The sequence below is a fragment of the Lagopus leucura genome, unplaced genomic scaffold (genome assembly GCF_019238085.1).
Source record: "Lagopus leucura isolate 7727_CA_CO unplaced genomic scaffold, USGS_WTPT01 70-52_obj-0_obj, whole genome shotgun sequence".
Lineage (NCBI taxonomy): Eukaryota > Metazoa > Chordata > Aves > Galliformes > Phasianidae > Lagopus > Lagopus leucura.
Genome location: NW_024963751.1, coordinates 16,390 through 36,549, shown reverse-complemented (window position 1 = coordinate 36,549; position 20,160 = coordinate 16,390). Strand labels below are relative to the sequence as shown.

General features: G+C 48.0%; 1 protein-coding gene across 4 annotated transcripts; it reads left to right on the top strand.

Annotated features, from left to right (window-relative positions):
- The first annotated feature begins 220 nt into the window (after positions 1 to 220).
- ADA2 (adenosine deaminase 2) lies at positions 221 to 19,481 on the top strand. Of its 4 annotated transcripts, none has more exons than XM_042891557.1 (10): positions 221 to 337; positions 1,251 to 1,573; positions 3,755 to 3,980; positions 10,172 to 10,382; positions 11,506 to 11,633; positions 12,519 to 12,609; positions 12,953 to 13,061; positions 13,807 to 13,964; positions 15,027 to 15,229; positions 16,061 to 19,481. In XM_042891557.1, the coding sequence occupies exons 2-10, from the start codon at positions 1,264 to 1,266 to the stop codon at positions 16,167 to 16,169; spliced, it is 1,545 nt and encodes a 514-aa protein (XP_042747491.1). In that variant the 5' UTR covers positions 221 to 337; positions 1,251 to 1,263; the 3' UTR covers positions 16,170 to 19,481. The 4 variants fall into 4 exon arrangements, with proteins under 4 accessions (XP_042747491.1, XP_042747490.1, XP_042747489.1 ...); XM_042891556.1 differs by having other exon boundaries at positions 221 to 358; XM_042891555.1 differs by lacking the exon at positions 221 to 337 and adding an exon at positions 368 to 489 and having other exon boundaries at positions 3,857 to 3,980.
- The last annotated feature ends 679 nt before the right edge of the window (positions 19,482 to 20,160 follow it).

Sequence of the window (20,160 nt, the reverse complement as noted above, 5' to 3'; positions counted from 1 at the left end):
TTTTTTTTCCTTTTTTCTCTGATTAAAAAAAGAGAAAAGCACTGTTAATTGCGGTGCTGGCATTAACGCGCGGTGCTCTGTCTGCCTCCCGCCTGCGCCCCGCTTTCCGCTGACCTCCGCCTCCTCCTCCTCCTCTTTATATATTCATGAAGCACAGGGACACAGCGGGTGGGGCGCGGATAAATAAAAGCTGAGTGAGCTGAGACTGCACACAGGAAGAGGAACTGTGCATGCGGCCACTCTCCAGGACGCAGCCCGCTGCTCGTCTGGGCCCTGCCGGCTCGCCAGAGAGACGATAACCCCACTGCAGGGTGTGAGGAGCGGAGAGCTGCCCTGCGTGAGTCGACCCAGGGATGAGGTGGTGAATCTGGGGATGGCTCCTGCTCTGGTTCAGAGCCAGGCCCACGGCGCGGCTGCTCGTGGGGCTGAGGAACCCCAGCGGGAGCAGGGCTGGAGGAGACACAGGGCCCCATGTGTGTGTGCAGGGAGGTAATGCGGGACGCACACAGATCTGCTCCGAAATACTCAGCCTTCCCCCAGCCTGCTTTGGTGTGGAGGGATGGGTGCAGAGGGTCACCGGCGCCTGGCGCTGACGGATTATGTTGCAGCTGAGCTTTTTTGGGAAGGGCAGAGTTCTCCGAGTTCACATGTGCCTGTTGCCTGTGATCTCTTGCTGCTTCCGTGGGCTCCCTCCCATCCTCTTTCCTTGAAGATTGCAAGGAAGGGCTGTGCCTCTGGGGCTACAGTGGGGTTTTCACCTGTAAATTATTCCCTCCAATAAGGGTGCAGTGAGGCTTTCCCCCAGCTGCACGGAGCTAGCATCCAGTCAGCTCTGTGATTTGGTGCACCCTGTGTGATCACAGAAGTCCCTCGGGCACGCAGTCCCCAGCACCCCTTGTTCTGAGGGGTTCTGCACAGTTTACCAGCCAGCATCCCAACCTTACCAACACCCAGCTCCAGGTCTGGGCCTTCCCAACATCACAGGTCTGTGTGATGTGCTGCCTGACCCCAGAGTAGCCTCTCCTCTCCACTCTGAACACCGTCTTGCCACAAGCAAGCAGCATGGCTGGGAAACGTGAATGCAGCTCCTGTACATAGGGGACATCACTATCAGATGCTCCCGCAGCACTAAGCTTCCAATTAACTCACTTCTCCTGCAGGATGGACCAGCAGTTTCATGTCTCAGTGGGTTGCTGCTAAGATGCTGCCTCTGCCTTGTGCTAACACATTGACTTCTCCTTGTGCACCAGGTGCAGCTCCAAGATGAAGCCTCCATCTGGGCAAGGCATAAGGCTGGCGTGCCTTCTCAGCTTGGCTTCGCTCTGCCTTCCCACCCCGCTCTGGGAGGACCGAGACTCCCTCATGCAGGAGGAGAAAGCCAGACTGACAGGTGGCAATTTGGTGCTGAGCACCCAGGAGCAGCAGCTCAGCACGAAGCTCATCAGCCTGAAAAAGAAAGAGGTCGCAGCAGCCTTGAACACGGGGCAGTTCCCTCCTAGCATGCACTTCTTTCGGGCAAAAAGCCTCATTGAACAGAGTGCAGTGTTCAGCATCCTGAAGCGCATGCCAAAAGGTAGGCTTGGGCTTAACAATTGCTCATCGTACTCATCCTTTTCTTGCCTTTTGCTCTCTGTGCCAGAGCTGGGAAAGAGCGTGGGATGTAGCAGATCTTTAATCACAGATGGGCTTCCCAGTGCTGGGAATAGTGCTGGCAGGCTGGTGCGAGGAGCCCTGCCTCTCAGCTGGGGGCAGGGGAAAGGAAGAGGTGGCTAGATTGCATGAATGCTCATTTCCAGCAATTGTAGCATTCACCAATAACTTGCAATATGGATATTTCAGCCTTTCAAAGGCAAGGAAAGGGCAGAGGAAGTTAAGATGAAGACATCACAGACATCCATGTTCAACATGGTCCTTTATCCACACAGACACAATAGACTTGCTACCAATCAAACATGCTCAGTACTCTGGGTTACACTGAAAAGGGGGAGAAGATATTGCAGCCAAGTGGAAACATAAACCACTGATGCTGGGCAGCAGCAAGCCCAATGTCTCCACTTCTCTGAGCTGCAGACAGTTCAGTGGAGAGATCACAGTGATTGCTGGAGAAAGACCTTGACTCCTAGCTGGCTGCTTTCTCCCTTTGCAGCTCTCGTTCAGTAAGGAAGCATTGAACAAGGTGCCTTCTTTAACTAAAGATAAGAGACAGTTGCAATGAAAGTTGCCCCTACCTCTACAGCTGTGAGAATGTTCACCACTCCAGAATGCCCCTTTTTAGATTTAGCATTCCGTGGCCTTGCCTATCTGGCTGCTTGAAAACAGGTTGGTGAATCACTTGGAAGGACTTGGCAGTCAGATTTGCTTTTCATTTGTCAGGCGGTGACACTGGTGCATGGATAAGAGCTGTCTGCTCACCACCCAGTGTCTCCCTCCCACTGTCCTGTGCCAGATGAGGCTCCTTGGCTTGCAGCATCCTGAGCAGTTGCTGCAAGAGATTGGGATGCCAGAGTTGCCTTCTCTTCATTGCTGAATTGAGAAGCAAGGAATAAAAAAGTGTTCCTCTTTTTGCCTCAAGTGGAGTCAATCTTTGAGACAAAGGGAGAATCAAAACAAAAATCTAACACCTTTCAACCTATGATATAGTAAAATATGTTCTCAATCTTTGCAGGAGCTGTGGGTTTTAGGCTCAAAGTCACATCCTTGTAATGAGTGCCTTGCCTGAGTGGACCTCAGCCTTGATCAGAACCCCTAGGAATTACTGTTGTTTCAAGCACTATTGCCATTTCTTTTGTTCTTAACACAGGAAAAAGTGCAGCACTGTAAGAGGCAGGAGGATCTAGACAGCTGTGGCACACGTTCTGTTGCTCTGATGAGAGCAGTAGCTGCAGATGCTCAGCTTCTTAGCTTTCAGACCCTTTACAATGAAGGATTATAGAGGCTATCTATATATTATAATCAGTTTACTACAGCTTAGAGTCTTGACATTTCAGTTTGTCCAATGTCACATGCATATTGGCCTTTGTTCCTGCTACTCATGTTCGCCTTTTACTCCTTAGGGCATCAAAGCTATTTAGACGATAACATCTCCCCTAGACTAATAGAGCACATGTCTGTAAGACTTCAGCTTTAAATTCTTTCCCTTTACAAAGAGGAAGTTTATTTCAAGCATAAGAAGTCTCTGCAAAAAGAGATGTCACCAAAATAAATGGATGAGCTGTGGAAGGTGAGCATGCAGAAGCCTCCTGTGCCAGGAAGACTGGCAGTTGCCAACATGCTGCACAGTAGCAGAGCATGCCAAAAGCCCATGGTACTGGCCAGCAGCAGGTGCACAACACAAGCAAGCAGTTATTTGATAAGGGAAGTGCATCTGATGGCAGTTCACCATGGTGTCACTGTCTATGATTTTGATGCATGCCAGAGTTCCATAGAGATGAAGGAAGAGATGCAGACTAGATGCAAGGATTGAGGCTGGGAGTCACAAAGCTGAGATACAGAGGTTTTCTCCAGGCCTGTCTCTTGTCTAGCATGCTTTGTGAACTGCTGACTACTGCAAGAACTCCTCTTTCAGTCAGAAGAGCCCAAGCCATCTCTCAGAGAAGACAGCCTGAAAGAACACTTTTTGTCACAGTGGGGAAGCTCAGCTCCCTTTTGCTCCCCCTGCATATCTAATGGACAAACTCAAGCTCTCATGATGTTAAGCCTCCTTTCCTCTGCTCCCAGAACATCATCTCATTCGGCTTGCTTTCCCTCTCCCCAGGTGCTGTCCTACACCTGCACGACTATGCCATGCTGAGCGTGGACTGGCTGGTGTACAATGCTACCTATCTCCCTGACTGCTACATCTGCTTCACCCACACGGGCACTGTTCGGTTTCACTTTTCCAAGCCTCACCCTCCTCATCCAGTGCCAGCCCAGTGTTCCCAGTGGGTTTTGCTGGAGACTTACCGAAAACAGCTGCGCAATGTGACTGAGTTTGATGACAGGTGAGCAAGCAGGAGGTGTGGGTGCTTCATGGTGCCATTGCATGGCCAGCAGCATTGTTCTGGACCAGTTTCCCCATTTAGTTGTTGCCCTGAAAGCAGGGGACTATATTTCAAGTTCTGTGTACATAACAAGCAAACAGCAAAGAACTTGAGGCATTAAGTAATGCAACAAGAAAGACATTGAAGCCCTGGAGTGTGTCCAAAGAAGGGCAATGAATCTGGTGAAGGGTCTAAAGCACAAGTTTTACAAGGAACAGCTGAAGGAAGAGGGATTGTTCAGTTTGGAGGAGGCTCAGAGGAAACCTTATGGCTCTCTACACCTCTCTAAAAGGAGGTTGTAGTGAGGTAGGTGTTGACATCTTCTCACAGTTAACAGCAAGAGGATGAGAGGTAATGGCCTCAAGTTGCTTCAGTGGAGGTTCAGGTTGGATATTAGGAAAAACTGATTCTCAGAAAGAGGAGTGAAGCACAGGGACAGGCTGTCCAAGGAGGTAGTGGGATCACCATCCCTGGAGGTGTTCAAGAAATACATGGATTTGGTGTTGAGGGATGTGGTTAGTGAGCATAGTGATGATGGGTCAACAGTTGGACTTGATGATCTTAGAGATCTTTTCCAACCTTAACGATTCTATGATTCTAAGTACACTAAAATTAGAGGCTACTAACTTTGAAGTTCTCTGTTGCACCTCTACTTTGGTCTGTTGTACAGACAGATTGAAGTCAGTGGTTTAAATTGCTTCATGTAACCTGCCCCAACCTCCGCCAGCACCTGCTGGATGTGCTTCCAGCAGGGAACAGGGTTCCATGGGAAAGGACCTCACCTCACTCATTAAGGTAACCATGAGGAGAGCAGACAACTGGGAAAATCAGTCTCAAGATCCTCAAGAGGGATCTGAGGCACAGAGGCAAGCCACCTGCCCCCACAAAAGGGGTTAGGTCTCAGCCAGGGCACTGGTTGAACCAATGAGCTCTACACATGGGTTCTGTGCCTGGTAGCACACCATCTGCTAGCAGAACTCTCTCCTCCAGGTCAGGTCTCCCATAGCCATCTGGGAGCTCACAGCCCAGCCCGCTCCTCCAGGCATCACTCACCATTCTGCAAGAGCTCCCTCCCTGCTGTCAGCCTTTTATCAGGACCAGGTATGAGCAGAGTGCCCCGCAGTCACCTCACATTTAATGACTTACAGGTGGGTGCGAATGGCCTGGCTCACCCTCCAGGCATGGTATCAGGAAGACCAAGCCTGATTGTCCCATCAGTCCGTTCATCTTGTGACAAAGCCCTGCTGAAAGGCCAAGAGGAGCGTGTGGTTCTACATTGTGTCTGGAGGCTGGATAGCATGCACTAAATAATGCATGAAGGCAGACACTGAGTGATGAGGACAAAAAGAAACACTAAGTTGTGAGATGGTCAAGGAGCACTACTGTCTGCTGGGCTCCATGAGTCTGCTGGGTTCTGTGGAAAAACAGTGTGTGGTTCAGTGTAATTGAAGGCAGTATTGTGGAGCTGGCACACAAGGGGAAGATAGATGAAGGTGACATAGGTGACCGTAATTATGGCGCTTCCTGAGTGAAACTTAATGGTTTTGAACGTATGTGCACATGTGCTTCTAAATCAGGACCTCCTAGGTCCATACCCCTCTGTATGGAAGCCGTAGGACTCCATGCTGCAGCATGGGAAGGAGGTTGGGCTGGAGGCTGGGGAGCTGTCAGGTCAGCTCCTGTCCTACGTAGGTCTTGACACTTCCAGAATGGAAGGAGAAGGTAGTGCTGGGCTTAGGACTCCCAACCTTCCACATCCTAAGGCTCTACTGTCCTGACTCATGGTAGACAAAATAAGATTGTGTGAGAAGTCACTTATTCACATCTTCCAAAGAGAAAACCTGTTACTCATTCCTCCAATTTCTTCTGGGAGTAATGAGGAAAGACCATGGGACCAGCACTCTTCAACCCCACCAGGAGACTCATAAATAATGTGCAAGAGATTAGATGTCAAAACAGTTCCACTTTTTTAAGCACAAGCAATTGCTCTGGGTATCTCAGGCCCTTGTGTAGATCAACCCATAAGTTGTATTTGGGATTTAGTTGGATTTATGTAGCTTGATGTCTCCTCCTGGCAGAGGCTTTCGACTGTGGCATTCTCTACTGCAAAAGTCTCACAAAGGGCAGAAGGGGAAACCAAGGCAAAGACCAGTGAAGTGATTTTCCTCAGTAAATATGCGCTGCAGCCAAATACGAACATGGATCTCCTACATCCGGGGTGCTCAGACTTATACTGGTCTTTATTTCTTGCAAAATTGCAACGGAGTTACTGCACATAATGTGCAAACACCGGAACAACAGCCACACTGAGGCACGTCCCCTCTTATTTTGATCTTATCCCTGGGTACTAGTCTGAGGGTTAGGAATGCATTTGGCTGCCTGAAAATAGGTCTCTAGCCAGGAATTGGCCCCAGTCTGTTCTGCTTCTCAGTTCCTGGAAATCCTCCCAGCCTCTCGAACATGTGCATCCCAGGCTACCTCTCTTCCTGCGCTTCTCTTTGCCCTTGAGCACTGACAAGCTGAGGGAAAGCAGATGTTGCAGGGAGGAACGGATGGATAGTTGGGTGCTTTCAAGGAGCTATCAAGTGAGCATGGCAGTTGGGAAAGGGTTCTCCTACAGGATAGCGTGGATCAGCAAATGTGAAGGAACAGGGAAAATGTTTCCCGAAAGCCTGCACTGCACCTCTCTTACCTTCCCACATTCCTGGCCAGGAAGACAAGAGTGTGGGAGGAAGCCACATAACATTTCTGCTGTATGTTTTTTTTGTGTACATTTACAGATATATATCCACATATACATGTACATTTATATGTGTATTGGAAGTAAGTCTTTCTGTTTGCTTGCCTCAAAAGAAGGTTTTGTCATTCACATCCAAATCGCAAGTCTTATGGGCCAAGACCGGAGAATATCCTGTTACTGGGGTTAGCTTCCAAAATGATGCTGCTGGGAGAGTCAAGACACCATAGGTTAGGAGACAGAGAAAGGCAGGAAATTTTGCTTTGAGATTTAAAAGAATCCTCACTTATTTACTTGTCAATCAATTAGGATATATGAGAATGACATTTTTCCCCTCAAAAAGCAACACAATCACCACAATCTCTAAAGTCAAGGCTGACAATGGGCATGCCCCCAGATATTTAAGGGAAGCGGCGCTGATATGCCAGATATTTGTGAACCTCCCCCTGCCCGAGGGTGGGGGCCATGCCCCCAGGCACAGCTCCCTGTCACAAGGATGAAGTCATCTACGAGCAAGCTGACACGCGGCTCGAGCTGCGGGAGAATCCCCTGGGCGCCAGCAGACCTCCATCACCTCCCCTCTGTGCCCTCCACTGCCTTATCTCAAGGAAAATAGGGCAGTAGACACACACAAAAAGTGTACACAAAACCCCACCAGAGAAACAAAGCACTCCACTCTCTGTACAAGTCTCCCCTTGGGGAGGAAAGAGGGGGAGAGAGAGAGACAGAAAGCGAATGAGCCACATGTGACAGATGTTAGCCACTCTATTTAATGCACCACTGGAAGACATTCAGATACTATGGCGAGGAGCGAGATATAATTACCCATGGAGGAGAGAAACAGAAGCAGGAAAAAGATGCTCTTTAAAAACAAGACAACACACCATTCACTTCTGCACTATATAGTTCAAAAATGCAAAACAGTTAAAAAAATAGCAAGAAAAGAGAAAAGCAAAAACATGGTCGAAAATGAATAATCCTGAGCTGATTGTTTTTGTTGTGCCCCTTTGGGCATACGCACTGCAATAGCATCGTTCACTGCCTATATGACATGACATGGAAGGCTATTTGTAGTCTGCACCTGATCACTGGCTGGGGTCCATTCTGAAAAACAAGCAAAAGTGTCTTTATGAAGCTTTGCTTCATCTGCATGATCTCCTCATGGCGAAAAATTATCAGCCCAAACCCTTAGGAGATTATCGGGTTATCAAGGCTGGGTCAGCACTGCACCATAAATCTTCAACAGTTATAGGGATCAATAATCGGTCTCAAAGGAAAGGGGATTATAAAAAAAACGTTACTTGATTGATGTGCTTTTAGGAGCAGGGCGGTGTGAGGATTTATAGCCCAAGGCTGGGTAAACAACCTTGAGTCCATACAACTTGAGTTTAAAGCAGGGCATGAGGTGGTGGGGAGCTGCCTTTGGCCAGGGCTGGGGTGATGACAGCAGGGAGCACTGCCACATCTGTTTTCCCAGAGGCTTGCCAAGGTGCCTGGCTGCACCTCCTCAAGCACACCCCCTCACTGGTAGCCAATGATAGGTGAGCGCCTTACAGATGCCCCAGTTCTGGGGTGATGCTCCAGCGTCCTTCCCTGAGCTGCAATGCCATAGCATCACAGAGCATCACCCCTGTGCCTCCCTGGGTGTGGCAGAGCTTCTCTGCCAAGTCATATTGCTTGCTGGACTTATCTGGGGATGATGTCAGGCTTGTGTGATAGTGCAGTAGAGATGCCACTCTAATGCATAGGAGGGCAAAGCTGAAGGTTCTCTGAATTTTTTGACTGGCTGGCATTTCAAAGCTCTTCCTCAGTGTGATCCAAATATCTTTTCTTATGTACAATTATGTTTCTGAAATAGTTCCCAGCACAGAAATTAGCTGAGTGAAGAAGAAATGGAACTGCAGCTGCAGGAATAGGGCCCTGAGGGAGGGGAGAGGCAGCCAGCAGGCAGCTGCTGAGAAGTCGGCTTCATTGTAAGGTTGGGATGGAGGGATGAAAAAGGATGTCCCATGTCTTAGTTTATGGGCCTGGTCCAGATCATGTTTGTGGGAAGGAGACTTCAAACACCAAACGTTATTAAAAAACAGTAACTGCTGTCAAGGGATGCCAGGTTTGTTTCAGTGGAGAGGAGGAAAAGATTTCTGGTTCTCAAACATTTCCTCTCTGCCCATAAAATCTGGCACATTTTGATAAGAAGAAAGTACTGGGGAAAGTTACAGGCTAGAAGTCACAATAATGGTGGTGTTGGCATCTCCAGGAAACTGCCCAGTGAACTGATAGAAAGGTGTCAAAATACTTGACATGCATTTAAGATGCCTGGGAGAATATATGGTCTGTGGGAGTAACACATTAGCCTACTTTGAGATTAAGAATAGTCCTGGGTGACAGAGTGCGATTCTTAGGATATAAAAAACATTATGCTTGCTTTTCTAAGTCTCGTTACACCAAGATAATAAAATCATAGAATCGTTGAATCGTAGAACTATGGAGTTATTTGAGTTGGAAGGGACCCCTAAAGGCCATCTGGTCCAACCCCCCTGCAGTGAACAGGGATGCCCACAGGTACATCAGGTTGCTCAGAGCCCCGTCCAGCCTGATCTTGGGTGTCTCCAGGGATGGGGCACCCACCACCTCTCTGGGCAACCTGCTCCAGTGCTTCACTGTCCTTACTGTAAAAAACTTTTTCCTTGTATCCAATCTAAATCTCTCCTCCTTTAGTTTGAAACTATTTCCCTTTGTCCTATCAGAACAGGCTCTCCTAGAGCCTGTCCCTTTCTTTCTTCCAGCCCCCTTTAGATACTGAAAGGCTGCTCTTACATCTCCCTGGAGTCTCCTCCATGCTGAACAGCCCCAGCTTTCAGCCTGTCCTCATAGAGGAGGTATTCCATCCCTGGGATCATTTTTGTGTCCCTCTAGATGCGCTCCAACAGGTCCACATCTCTCCTGTACTGAAGACTCCACATCTGGATGCAGTATTTTGGACAAGGCCTCAGCAATGCAGAGCAGAGGGGCAGGATCACCTCCCTGACCTGCTGGCCTTGCTTCTTTCTGGATATTCCTTCAAAATGATGGGTACTTTGAACGTCAAGTGTTACCCAGCTTAACACGTAGTGCATGAATTTTTATCTGTCACAAGGTAGAGATATCATCTGTATCAGCCATCAGAAGAGTTAAAACAGCTGGAAAAAAAAACAAAAAAGATCCGACTGTCTCCTAGTTGTATCAGTTGCTAGACCTATATGCCTTGCGGTATTCTCAGTCTTCAGGTTAGGAATTGGGCCTCTGCTGCAGCAGGAGCTGCTTTGCTTCTTCCCTTGGTCCTCCTCTATGAACACATCCCTCTTTTTGCAGGCTGAAAGCCAGCTGACTTCCCCCCTCTCCTGATTCTTCCTCTTCCCTTTCTCCTTTTCTGCAGCTTGCTGAGAAACTTGACCCTGGTGACGGATGCCCCGGAGCTGGCCTACCCTTCCCAGGCTTTCATTTGGAAAAGGTTTGAAGAAGTCTTTCTCATCGCTTCTGGACTTATCTGCTATGCACCTGTGTTCAAGGCCTATTTCTACCAGGGGCTGCTGGAGCTTTATGAGGATAACATACAGTATGTTGAGATAAGAGCTATCCTGCCTGCGGTATGTATTTTTTGGCTTCTCTAATATTCCTTTAAGTTTTTATTTCTTCAAAACTTTTCTCAAGCCCTAGCTTGAATTTAGTTCTTGGACGTTTGCATACCTGGCCTTGTCAGGACGCTGGAAGAGCTTTATCATATTCAAAGGTCTTTGCAGGAGATTTGCATGCTTGAGGGCTTGGAGACGAGAGACGCTTTGTTCTTAATGGTTAAGGAAGATACCGATTGTGGCAACAGTACAAACTGCCTTGTACCATCTGACTGGAGCTGTGTCTGATCTTGCTGGTTTGGAAGATGCTTAGTCTGTGCCAGAATCACCTGTTCTGGAATACCTTCCCACCTGCAGCAGAAACTTATTCTGGAACAGCTGCGTTGTTTTAAATTTATGGCTTATTTCAGAATGACTTATCTGAGCAGGATGCTGCACCAACTGCAAAATGTAGCTTTACTCTGCGGACAACCTAAAATTCTGGGTAGGAGATGCTCCTTGCATTGCTGCTAGTGCTGAAGTCTGCTGGTGACATGTCAGACTTCCTCCTGAGCGCCATCCAGCAGTCCCATGTTGTCTGACACCTTCCCAGCACCCTGAGCCCACCGTGGCTGCAGCAGATCCCCCAGCTCAGTGGCTATTTCCATTTCCCAGACACATATTCCATCCAGCTCTTTAAGCAGAGTGCGAGGGGGAGAGCAAGGCAGCTGTATGCCTGGGGCTCTCATCCATGCTGGGGCAATGGCACCCACGCTGCAGGAGCTCGCCTTGCAACAAAACCTGCCAGGAGCGATCACTGAAGTAAAGTAAATGAAAGCTGGGATTTAGCATGAAACAGCAAACGCTGCAGAAAAGCCCCCCAGCAGTATTTGCAAGTTCAGCTGTGCAAAGTCTCAGCTTTCCGTGAGTAGTGGCAGTGGAAATGTCGCTATGATATCTGCAGCCACCCGGGTGTTGGCAAGGAGATGGCAGGAGGTGATGGGGCACTGGGCTCAGTGGTGGGCAACGCAAAGCAGCAGCACGGAGGGCTGAGTGTGGGGAAGCTTGGTTCTTGTATCTCATACTGGGGAGAAAGGCTGTCCTTTTTTTCTTGTAATAAAACCTCCCCTCTGATTCCTGCTTGCCACGTGGCCCACAGGTGTATGAGCTCGACGGCACTCGGCACAACAAGTCCTGGTCGGTGGCAGTGTACCAGGAGGTGAGCAGGCGGTTTGTGCAGGAGCATCCCGATTTCCTCGGAGCAAAAGTTATCTTCACGGCACACAGGTAGAAAATGAGAGCTATCCAAGCAGGGCTTTTCCAGGGGTGGGCTGGAAATGCTGCCGTCACTGAGCAATGCCACACCTGTGGGTCTCCCCTGGGGATGAGAGGATTGAGCGAGGGGAAGGCTTTCACATAGTCGTGCCATCCCTGTGGAGCTGAGCAGGGACTGCAGTGCCCGAGTATGGGCACAGGGCACAGCAGAGGTCCTCAGAGAACCCTGTGAGTGCTGTTCCCTGGCAGCCTACATACGCTATGTTTGTGCTGCTGCTCACAGGCAGGCACGAGGCTGTTCTCCAAGTCAGCCAGATGCCACAAAGTCACGTGAGGTGATCCTGAGCAAACACAACATATCACTTAGTGGCATTTACTCACTCTGTCTCAGCACGATGCAGTTTCCAGTTCAGAGCAGCTTGTCTCTGGCCAGTGTGGATATGAACAGAGCCCTTCTGGAAAACATACTTTGATGTGTAAGTCCAGCAGGGCTGGGGGAAAGCTAGATTTAAAACTACTGAAATAAAGCTGCTGTCCCAACTCCCAGTAGAATGGTAGAAAGACAACAACAACAACAACAAAATCCTTTTTTTCTCCATGCTGAAGTGTTCCTTTCTTGGTGTGAGAGAAAAGCCAGTGAGTGTTAGCCAGGCATGCCTCACCTCAAGTGACAGAATTGTCTAGCCAGGCATTTCCTGGTTGTTCAGAGGTTTCCTTTCAGAATATCAATTTTCTACTGCTGTTACTCAGGAGATCTGAAGCTGGCTGTCAGATTCAGAAGCAACTTTGCATTTTGGAAATAACCCTGAGGGTCCCAGTTCACAGTTGAGACAACTCCAAAGAAGGCAGGCCTGTGGATGTGAGCCTGCTCATTGCCTTCTCTCTTGTGCTTTTTAGGATGCTGAATATTTCCCAGATTAAAGAAGCCATCATCACCGCTATGGAACTCAGAGCCCACTTCCCAGATACTCTGGCAGGCTTCGACTTGGTAACTGAATTTCTTCTGTGGCTTTGAGTTAACCCCTAGAGGTGCAATGTAACTATGTGTAAGTATGGCATGTGTTATACCAGAACCAGATCCTCTGCCACTGTATTGAAATCAGTGTAAACAAGTCAAAAATCCTCTAGCTAAGGATATTGATGGCAGTAATTGACCAAAAAGACCAAAAAACAAAAAAACCAAACCCTGAAAGAATCAGCCCCATAGCTCCCACTCAGAGCACAGCATAGTACTTCTGGTGCAGTTGGCACCACACGATGCTTTCCAGCTGTAGGGCCCACCATCTTCCAGAGCATGTTCAAAAACACTTGTTTTTCTTTCTGCTCCCCAGGTTGGCAATGAGGATGAAGGTCATTCTTTATGGGAGTTTAAGGATGTCCTGACCATCCCATATTCCCGGGGGGTCAACCTGCCTTACTTCTTCCATGCTGGAGAAACAGGTAAGCATGAGGACTCAAGGCCTGTTACTGCTTACAGAGGTAGGAGGTGAAGTCTCACAAAGGAGAGAAGTAGCAAGCCTGGCTGTATCAAGATGGTGGGGGTATGTGCTGTGTTTTCCCTGTGCTTCCCACACCAGATTGTGGCTGTAGCATTCCTACATGGGGTCTCCAATACCTGTGTAGGCATCATGTTGGTCAGCATCTCTGTCCTGTGTGTAATTTGTAATCACTCTGCAAGAGCTACTACTGCTGCTGGTCCTAATACATTGTTCAGTCAATATGGGTAGTATTTATCCAAACTATGCATGACAGTTATGTCTGACTACTGCATTGCACTTTTAAATGTTGACATCTACAGTGAAAATATCTAAATCTCAACTAGTTACCCTGGGTTCCCTTCACATCCACAATGTTAAGGTGCACTGCATCTCATCCTAAAACAGTCATTCCCTAGAAATCAGTACTTATCTCCCTCGACTGTGAGCAGAGACCAACACGATTAGCTTAGGTGTAAGAGAAATACTGTGGACATTTACTGCCAGGTGAGATGAGTGGCTCTCTTGATGCTGAGCAGTGCCATGTGCAGATTTGAATTCCCATTTCAGTGAAAATGCGAAGTTGGAACGCAGAGCATGAGCAATCCCCTCATCTTGCAACCAAGGCATGCATTAAGAAAACCATCTAGCAGTTTGAGAAGATGCATTTCCTTGTAGCACTGCAGTGATTCTTGCCTATCTCTGTTCAGACTGGCAGGGCACCTCTGTAGACAACAATGTACTGGATGCTCTGATACTGAATACCAGCCGGATTGGCCATGGACTTGCCCTCACCAAACACCCAATAGCCAAAAATTTGTCTCTGAAGAGGGATATTCCTGTAGAAGTCTGTCCCATCTCCAACCAGGTATGTTGGTAAAAGCTTAGGTCTGAGGGCTGGGTCATTGGAATGGTATCTGCCAGAGCAGTGAGGTGCAACTCACTGGAACTGGAGGCAGACAGATATTTTGTTGTACACAGGTTGGCTCAGTTTCCTTTGTACTGCATTACACTACAGTCTGCTATATAGATGCGTGCTGCATGAGTATACAGCTTGCGACACCAGTTAGCTCAAAATCATTTAAATTCATATCCAGGGAAACCTAGAAAGGCAGTGCTTCCGGTGGAGATGAGGCTCAGAGCCAGGGAAGTGCCTAAAGAGACACAATGGAAAATTCATTAAAGCTAGGAGGGCTGGAAGGTGAGAAGCTAAGACAGCAACTGGAAGTCCTTTTGGTTTGGTAGAATTCATAGCCAGGTGAACTCTTTTGCTACACATTATTATTTTTCACTCAGAGGGTGGTGGAGCACTGGAACAGGTTGCCCAAGGAGGCTGTGGATGCCCCATCCCTGGAGACATTCAAGGCCAGGCTGGATGTGGCTCTGGGCAGCCTGGTCTGGTGGTTGGCGACTCTGCCCTTGGCAGAAGGGTTGAAACTGGATGATCATTATGGTCCTTCTCAACTCAGGCCATTCTATGATTCTATGATTAGCATGATGCACATTGTCCCCTGGGCACAGCAGGATGGATGCTCAGAACAGAGAGATGCTTTGGTGGGCCTTGAGGGAGAGGACCCTGACACCAACTCCAGGTGCCCCAGGGTAAGTGTCAGGGAAAAAGTGTAACCAAAAGACTGCTCCTGAAATGCTCACATTTAAGTTATATTAAATAAACAGACGTTATTCACATTGCTAGCCTTGACTTGAGGCGATTAATTTAAGAAACCAATCTCCTCATGCAGTCAGTGGAGAAAAGTAGGCTCCTCCAGCAGCAATTCAGAGCACAATGCCTAATATGCTTTGAATAGCCTTCTTATAGGCTTCTCCCCAGTGTCTGCCTGCTTACATAAGCAGCTACATCAGGTACCCGGTGTGATGGGTGTAAACACGGCTACACCATAACCTGACATGGTGCTGTCTTCCCACCAAGGTGCTGCTGTTGGTGTCTGACTTGCGGAGCCATCCCGCAGCCAGTCTAATGGCTGAAGGACACCCTGTTGTGGTCAGCCCTGATGATCCCTCTATCTTTGGGGCAAAGGGTGTCTCCTATGACTTCTACGAGCTGTTCATGGCCATTGGAGGGATGAATGCTGACTTGAGGACCTTAAAACAACTTGCGCTCAACTCCATAAAGTAAGTTTCTCATCTCTCTCATCTAGGCATAGCAAAAAAACCATCAGTTTTCTCTCAGAAAAGCCACCTCATTTGGGTTTTGGTTACAATCTCCTCTGCCACATGAACTAAGCTTCTGTTTATCCAAAGCCTCCTTTGCAGGTCTCCTTCAGGAGGAGAACACAGGGACCCCCTGTCTGTGCCCTTCAGTGCTTTTCTCTGTTCCAGTGTCTCAAGTTTTTCTTTCTTTTTCCATCCCTTGCGAAGTTTCCTCCAATGTCTGGTTCTGGGTAGGGGAGAGGCATTATGTCCTTGGACAATTTGCCTATTTCTGTTTGAATCTGACTTGTCCTGACATTTGCCACTGGGGAAACACAGGAAAACAATTAACCAGCTTGCAGTTTGGCTGCATTTAACCACTTTTTCTGTTTACCCAGACAGCTATGAATGTCCCAAAATAGTGCGCAGGGCCTTTCTCCGCATTCCTAGAATTTTGTCTGCTTGCCAAATCCCACGCCAGTCCCAAATCCCTGCACGGCCAGGAAGACAACAAACATTCCTACTGATTTGGATCAACTCCAAGGGGCAGCAGCAGAGCTATCTGTCCTGTATGAGGCACTGGGTGCTGCTCAGTGAGCCCTCAGCTAACGGAGGTTGAGCTGAGGTGTGTTCTCACGGTGCAGCGCTCAGTAGCTGCTGAAATGGCTGGGACACAGTGTTTCACTGAGCAGTATGGGTATGTCCCCAAAGGGTTAATCTGTTGCTGCTTCCTGCCTTTTCACTGCGGTCACTGATCTTGGAATAGCTGCCTCCTTGACTCCTGTCTGATACAGGCTTCTCAACTCCTTGCAGATACAGTGCCATGCTACTGGATGAGAAAGCCAAGGCCAGAGAGGTCTGGCAGAAAAAATGGGACCAATTTGTGGCTGATCTCACTGATAGCTCGTTGATGGAGCTTTAGAAGGGAAGAGATCTGTCTCGGAAGGCATTTGGCAAGCCAGAGAAAGCCAACCTTGTTGCTGGGAGGCAGCCTGCTTCTTCCATGTGACTTGAGCAGATGAAGGAACCTCTACGTCTCAGCCAGCCATGGGCAATGTGGTTAAGCTGAGCTTAATGCTAGGAATGAGCTGTGCTATCCTGTAGAAGTCAAGGGCCAGGGGTGAAGCAGCGAGCCTCTGTAACAATACCAGCACAGCATGCCACTCAAAATAGTCAAAATAATTGTAAGTTGCCGATGACCAAATCCTGACATCCTTATTTAGAAAAAGCTTGCCTTCTAATTCGACTTAGTGGATCATTGCCAACATGAGGATCCCTGAATTTTGCCTTACTGTTACAAAATGCAGACCTTGTCCAGAAACAGCTAAGACAAACATCCAGCCACTTGGGCCACTGACCTTCGGAGAGCAAGGACTGAAAATGACTCTTGTTATGTTTAACCCTGGGCCTGCTGCCAAAATAGCACTGCTGGGTTGAAGTACCAGTCGTAGGTTTGATGTCTGCTATTTCAGGACCTACCATGGCTGGAAACAAGCAGATGGAACCATACAAATGTTCCCAGATTGTGTAAGCTTGGTTGCACAGAGATCAGAAGGACAAAAAGAGGTGCCTCATTTGCCCATGGCTGTTTTCCTTTCTCTTCCCTGCAGAATCCTTTCCTGTTTTCTGGTCACAGGAAAGCTAAACACTTTTCACCTGAGAAAACCCACCCTGGCTTCCCAGATCCTGTTTGACTAAACACTCATCCTGCCCTTCAAGGTATTAACATAGGCTCTGAATTTATAGGAAATGCCTTTTGATATCAAGAGGTTCCACTACTGACCTTCATTGCCTTATTCAGCCCGTTCACCTTGGTGATATTCACCTTGATGAGAACCAATCTCATACTGTGCATATCCAATAGGTTCACTTGGACTTTTGCAGTTGCCAGTATTTTCACTAAAAGTTATTACAACAGCTACACAGCAAATTGTGCCTAGGCAAGTGGACTCCCTTACTTAACAAGCTCAAAAATATCATGGAAAGAACTAGTTTCTTGGAGATTAAAAAAATCTTCATCAGGATGCTAAATGAATCCAGCAAAACCCATGAATACACGGAACAAGGAACAAGCCAGGATCAACCAGCATCTCTCTGGCATTAGTACAATTGCCCCGGTTTACAGCAGCCAAGGGAAATCTTACAAATGTTCCTTCTGAAAGGTGCCTCCTCCTCAGAGCCCAAGATTGAGTGGACTGCTGTTTCTTGATCTGACCAGCTTGGGGCAAACTGGCTCCCTTTAAGCTAATAATCCTGCTAATTGTCTCAAGCTGCCTGGTCGTTGTTTATTTCCACTAACCTTGGTTAAAACACCTTATCAGGAGACAAATATACTCACTACAGAAGCAGATCAAGCTGTGCAGCCCACATATCCCTTGCGTGCTCAACGTTAAGAGGCCCACATGCTTCTGTCTAGTAATCCAAGGCAAAACCAACAAAAACTCACTGCAAATGGAAGGCAGCTGGGTTGCAGAAGCCAGCAAGGCAAGCCACTGAAAGCAGAAGTAGAAGCCAGTCAGACACCACATGCAGCAGGTGGGCTCTGTGCTGGGTTCTGCTGGGCCTTTCCAACCAGCTGCCTTCAGCTCCAGATCTGCCCGCATGACCCACACCTTCCTCTTGTCCCCCACAGCCAATCTTTGCTGTTCAGCCTTCTGTGGGCCTCACTGCACATCTATCCATGGGATGAGCTTTATACTGGAAGAGGAGTTACTGTAGAAGCACCTTTCCTCCTTTTCCTCCTCCATGGGTATAGCATGCAGAGCTCAGTCTGAAGTTCCCAATGCAGGCATTCCTTTCAGACCCATAACAGCTACTGCCTGGGAAAATATCTAATGTCTAATCCTGATGAAGAAAGCTGTTGCAAACAGGTAGGATGTCTGCTCACCACTGACCTAAAGCCAAGTTCCTCTGAGTCCCCTCAAAATTTAACCTTTGCTATATGGGAAGGGAGGAAGTATTTATTCTCTATGAGTTTCTTCCTCCATGGCAAGCCTCACTGCTGACCAAATGAAGCTAATAGCAGAAACCAGGAGCCACCAGTGAGTGACACTGTTTGGGATTACAGCATAGAAATCATTGGGGAGTTCAAATTGTGCAGGTCTGAGGTGGTGTTCAGACAAAGCCCTCAGAAAGGTGAACCTTGACTGTACAGGCCTACATTCTGACTTGTGATCTCCTGCTGCTGAAGGTGTCCATCTGAGGGTTGGTCAGATGGCAGACACTTTCCTATCCTAATCAGGTGTGTTTAAATGTGAACCTGAACTGAACCTCTGACTCCAGAGTATAGCCTTCCCTGTACCTCCTTCTGAACAGGGCATTGCCTATGTGGGGCCTTCCCAGGAGTCCCCTTGGAAGATGAGCTATAAGTGTTTTCAGAGCTGCAGGGTTAGACAGGAGGAGGGCTGCCCTGATTTACAGCTGGCAACCAACTCTTTTTTAGAGCATGCCTTATTTCAGAGAAGGATCCTAACAGAAAAATCTAGACTGCATCCCCACCTCTCCAGCTCCAGGTGTGCAAAAAGGAGGGATTAAGGCTGAACCGCTGCAGTTGAGAAAGTGGAATCTATTCCACTTCAGACAGCTTCAAGGCTTAGAGTAAACTTGGCTATGGGGCTTGGCTGGGACTTGGCTTTTAACATTCACAACAACATTTTAAGTGTTTTGCTGCCAGTTTGTTTCTGTACAATTAGTACTTAGATCCCTGATCACATTTAATGTACATCATATGTAATGCTCTCATGCACATTTCCTTCTGAACACAGTATTCATTTAAATCTTTAAACCCATTCCCAGTACTTCTCTCTTTAACAAATGAACCAACAAAAACAGAGCTGAGGATACCAGTATTTTATGCAAAGTTTTCTTCTGGAATGTACAGCACAAGGGGGATGTTCCACGTCACTCAGAAGAGTACAATTGTGAGACTGAAATGCCCTCTCAGCATGGTGCAAAGGGCAGTCTGACCCACAGGGCTAGAATTTTGGAGCTGAGCCTGGGTTGCCCTCCCAGTCCCTCTTCTCCACTCCACACAGTAGCTGCATCCAGCTCTGGGTCATGATTTCCAAGGAATATCACCTGACGGACATGATCTGCCTGTCTCACCTCTCCTTCCATTACAGCTTGTACCATCTCTGCAGTGGCCACAGCACAGCAAGTAAAAGGAACTACTGCAGGTCATTTCACCCACTTCTAGCATGATTTTAACAGAGGAAAACAAGAAGGGTAAACACTCTGTGACCAGCCCATTTCTTTCAAAGTTGACAAGTGCTTCCTGGAGCATCAGCTAACTGTGTGGTACAGCCATGGCCTCTTTTCCCCAATGCCAATAATGGTGAGCATGGGGAGAAAGGGCCAGCTAGAGAACCTGAGACATGGGTGGCTCTGGAGTGAACAGGGCTGGAGGCAGCAGTGAGAGTGGTAGGAGGCTGCGCTGCACAAAGCTAGAGCTGATGGGGAAGAAGGAGCCCCCTTTCGTGTTCATGTGGGCTCAGGAGCAAGGAAGGAGAGCAGAAAATCCTGAGATTTTTCTGTACTGGCTACCTCAAGCTGTCACAGGCACATATCAAACCTTATGCCTGCTCTCTCCCTCACCAGTTGCTCCCTGTGGCCTCTTCAGGCTTGATTTGTGTAAAGGGGAAGTGGACAGAACTTTGTTAGCTGCACACCATCACAAATCCATGGCTGTTCTGTGGCACAGCAGCTCACATCACCTTTGGAGCACTCCAATAAATGAGGTGTTTACCTTCGGGTCACTCACTAGTAGGAAACTGCTGATCCAGCACTATAAGTTGCTGTCAAAAATTAAGCCAGCAAAAACAGAGAAGTGGAAAACAGTTGGTTGAAAATAGAGGTAGGCCCAAGTAAGCCAGTGGGGCTATATGCAAGCCTCCATTGCCGCAGTGGGACCAAAC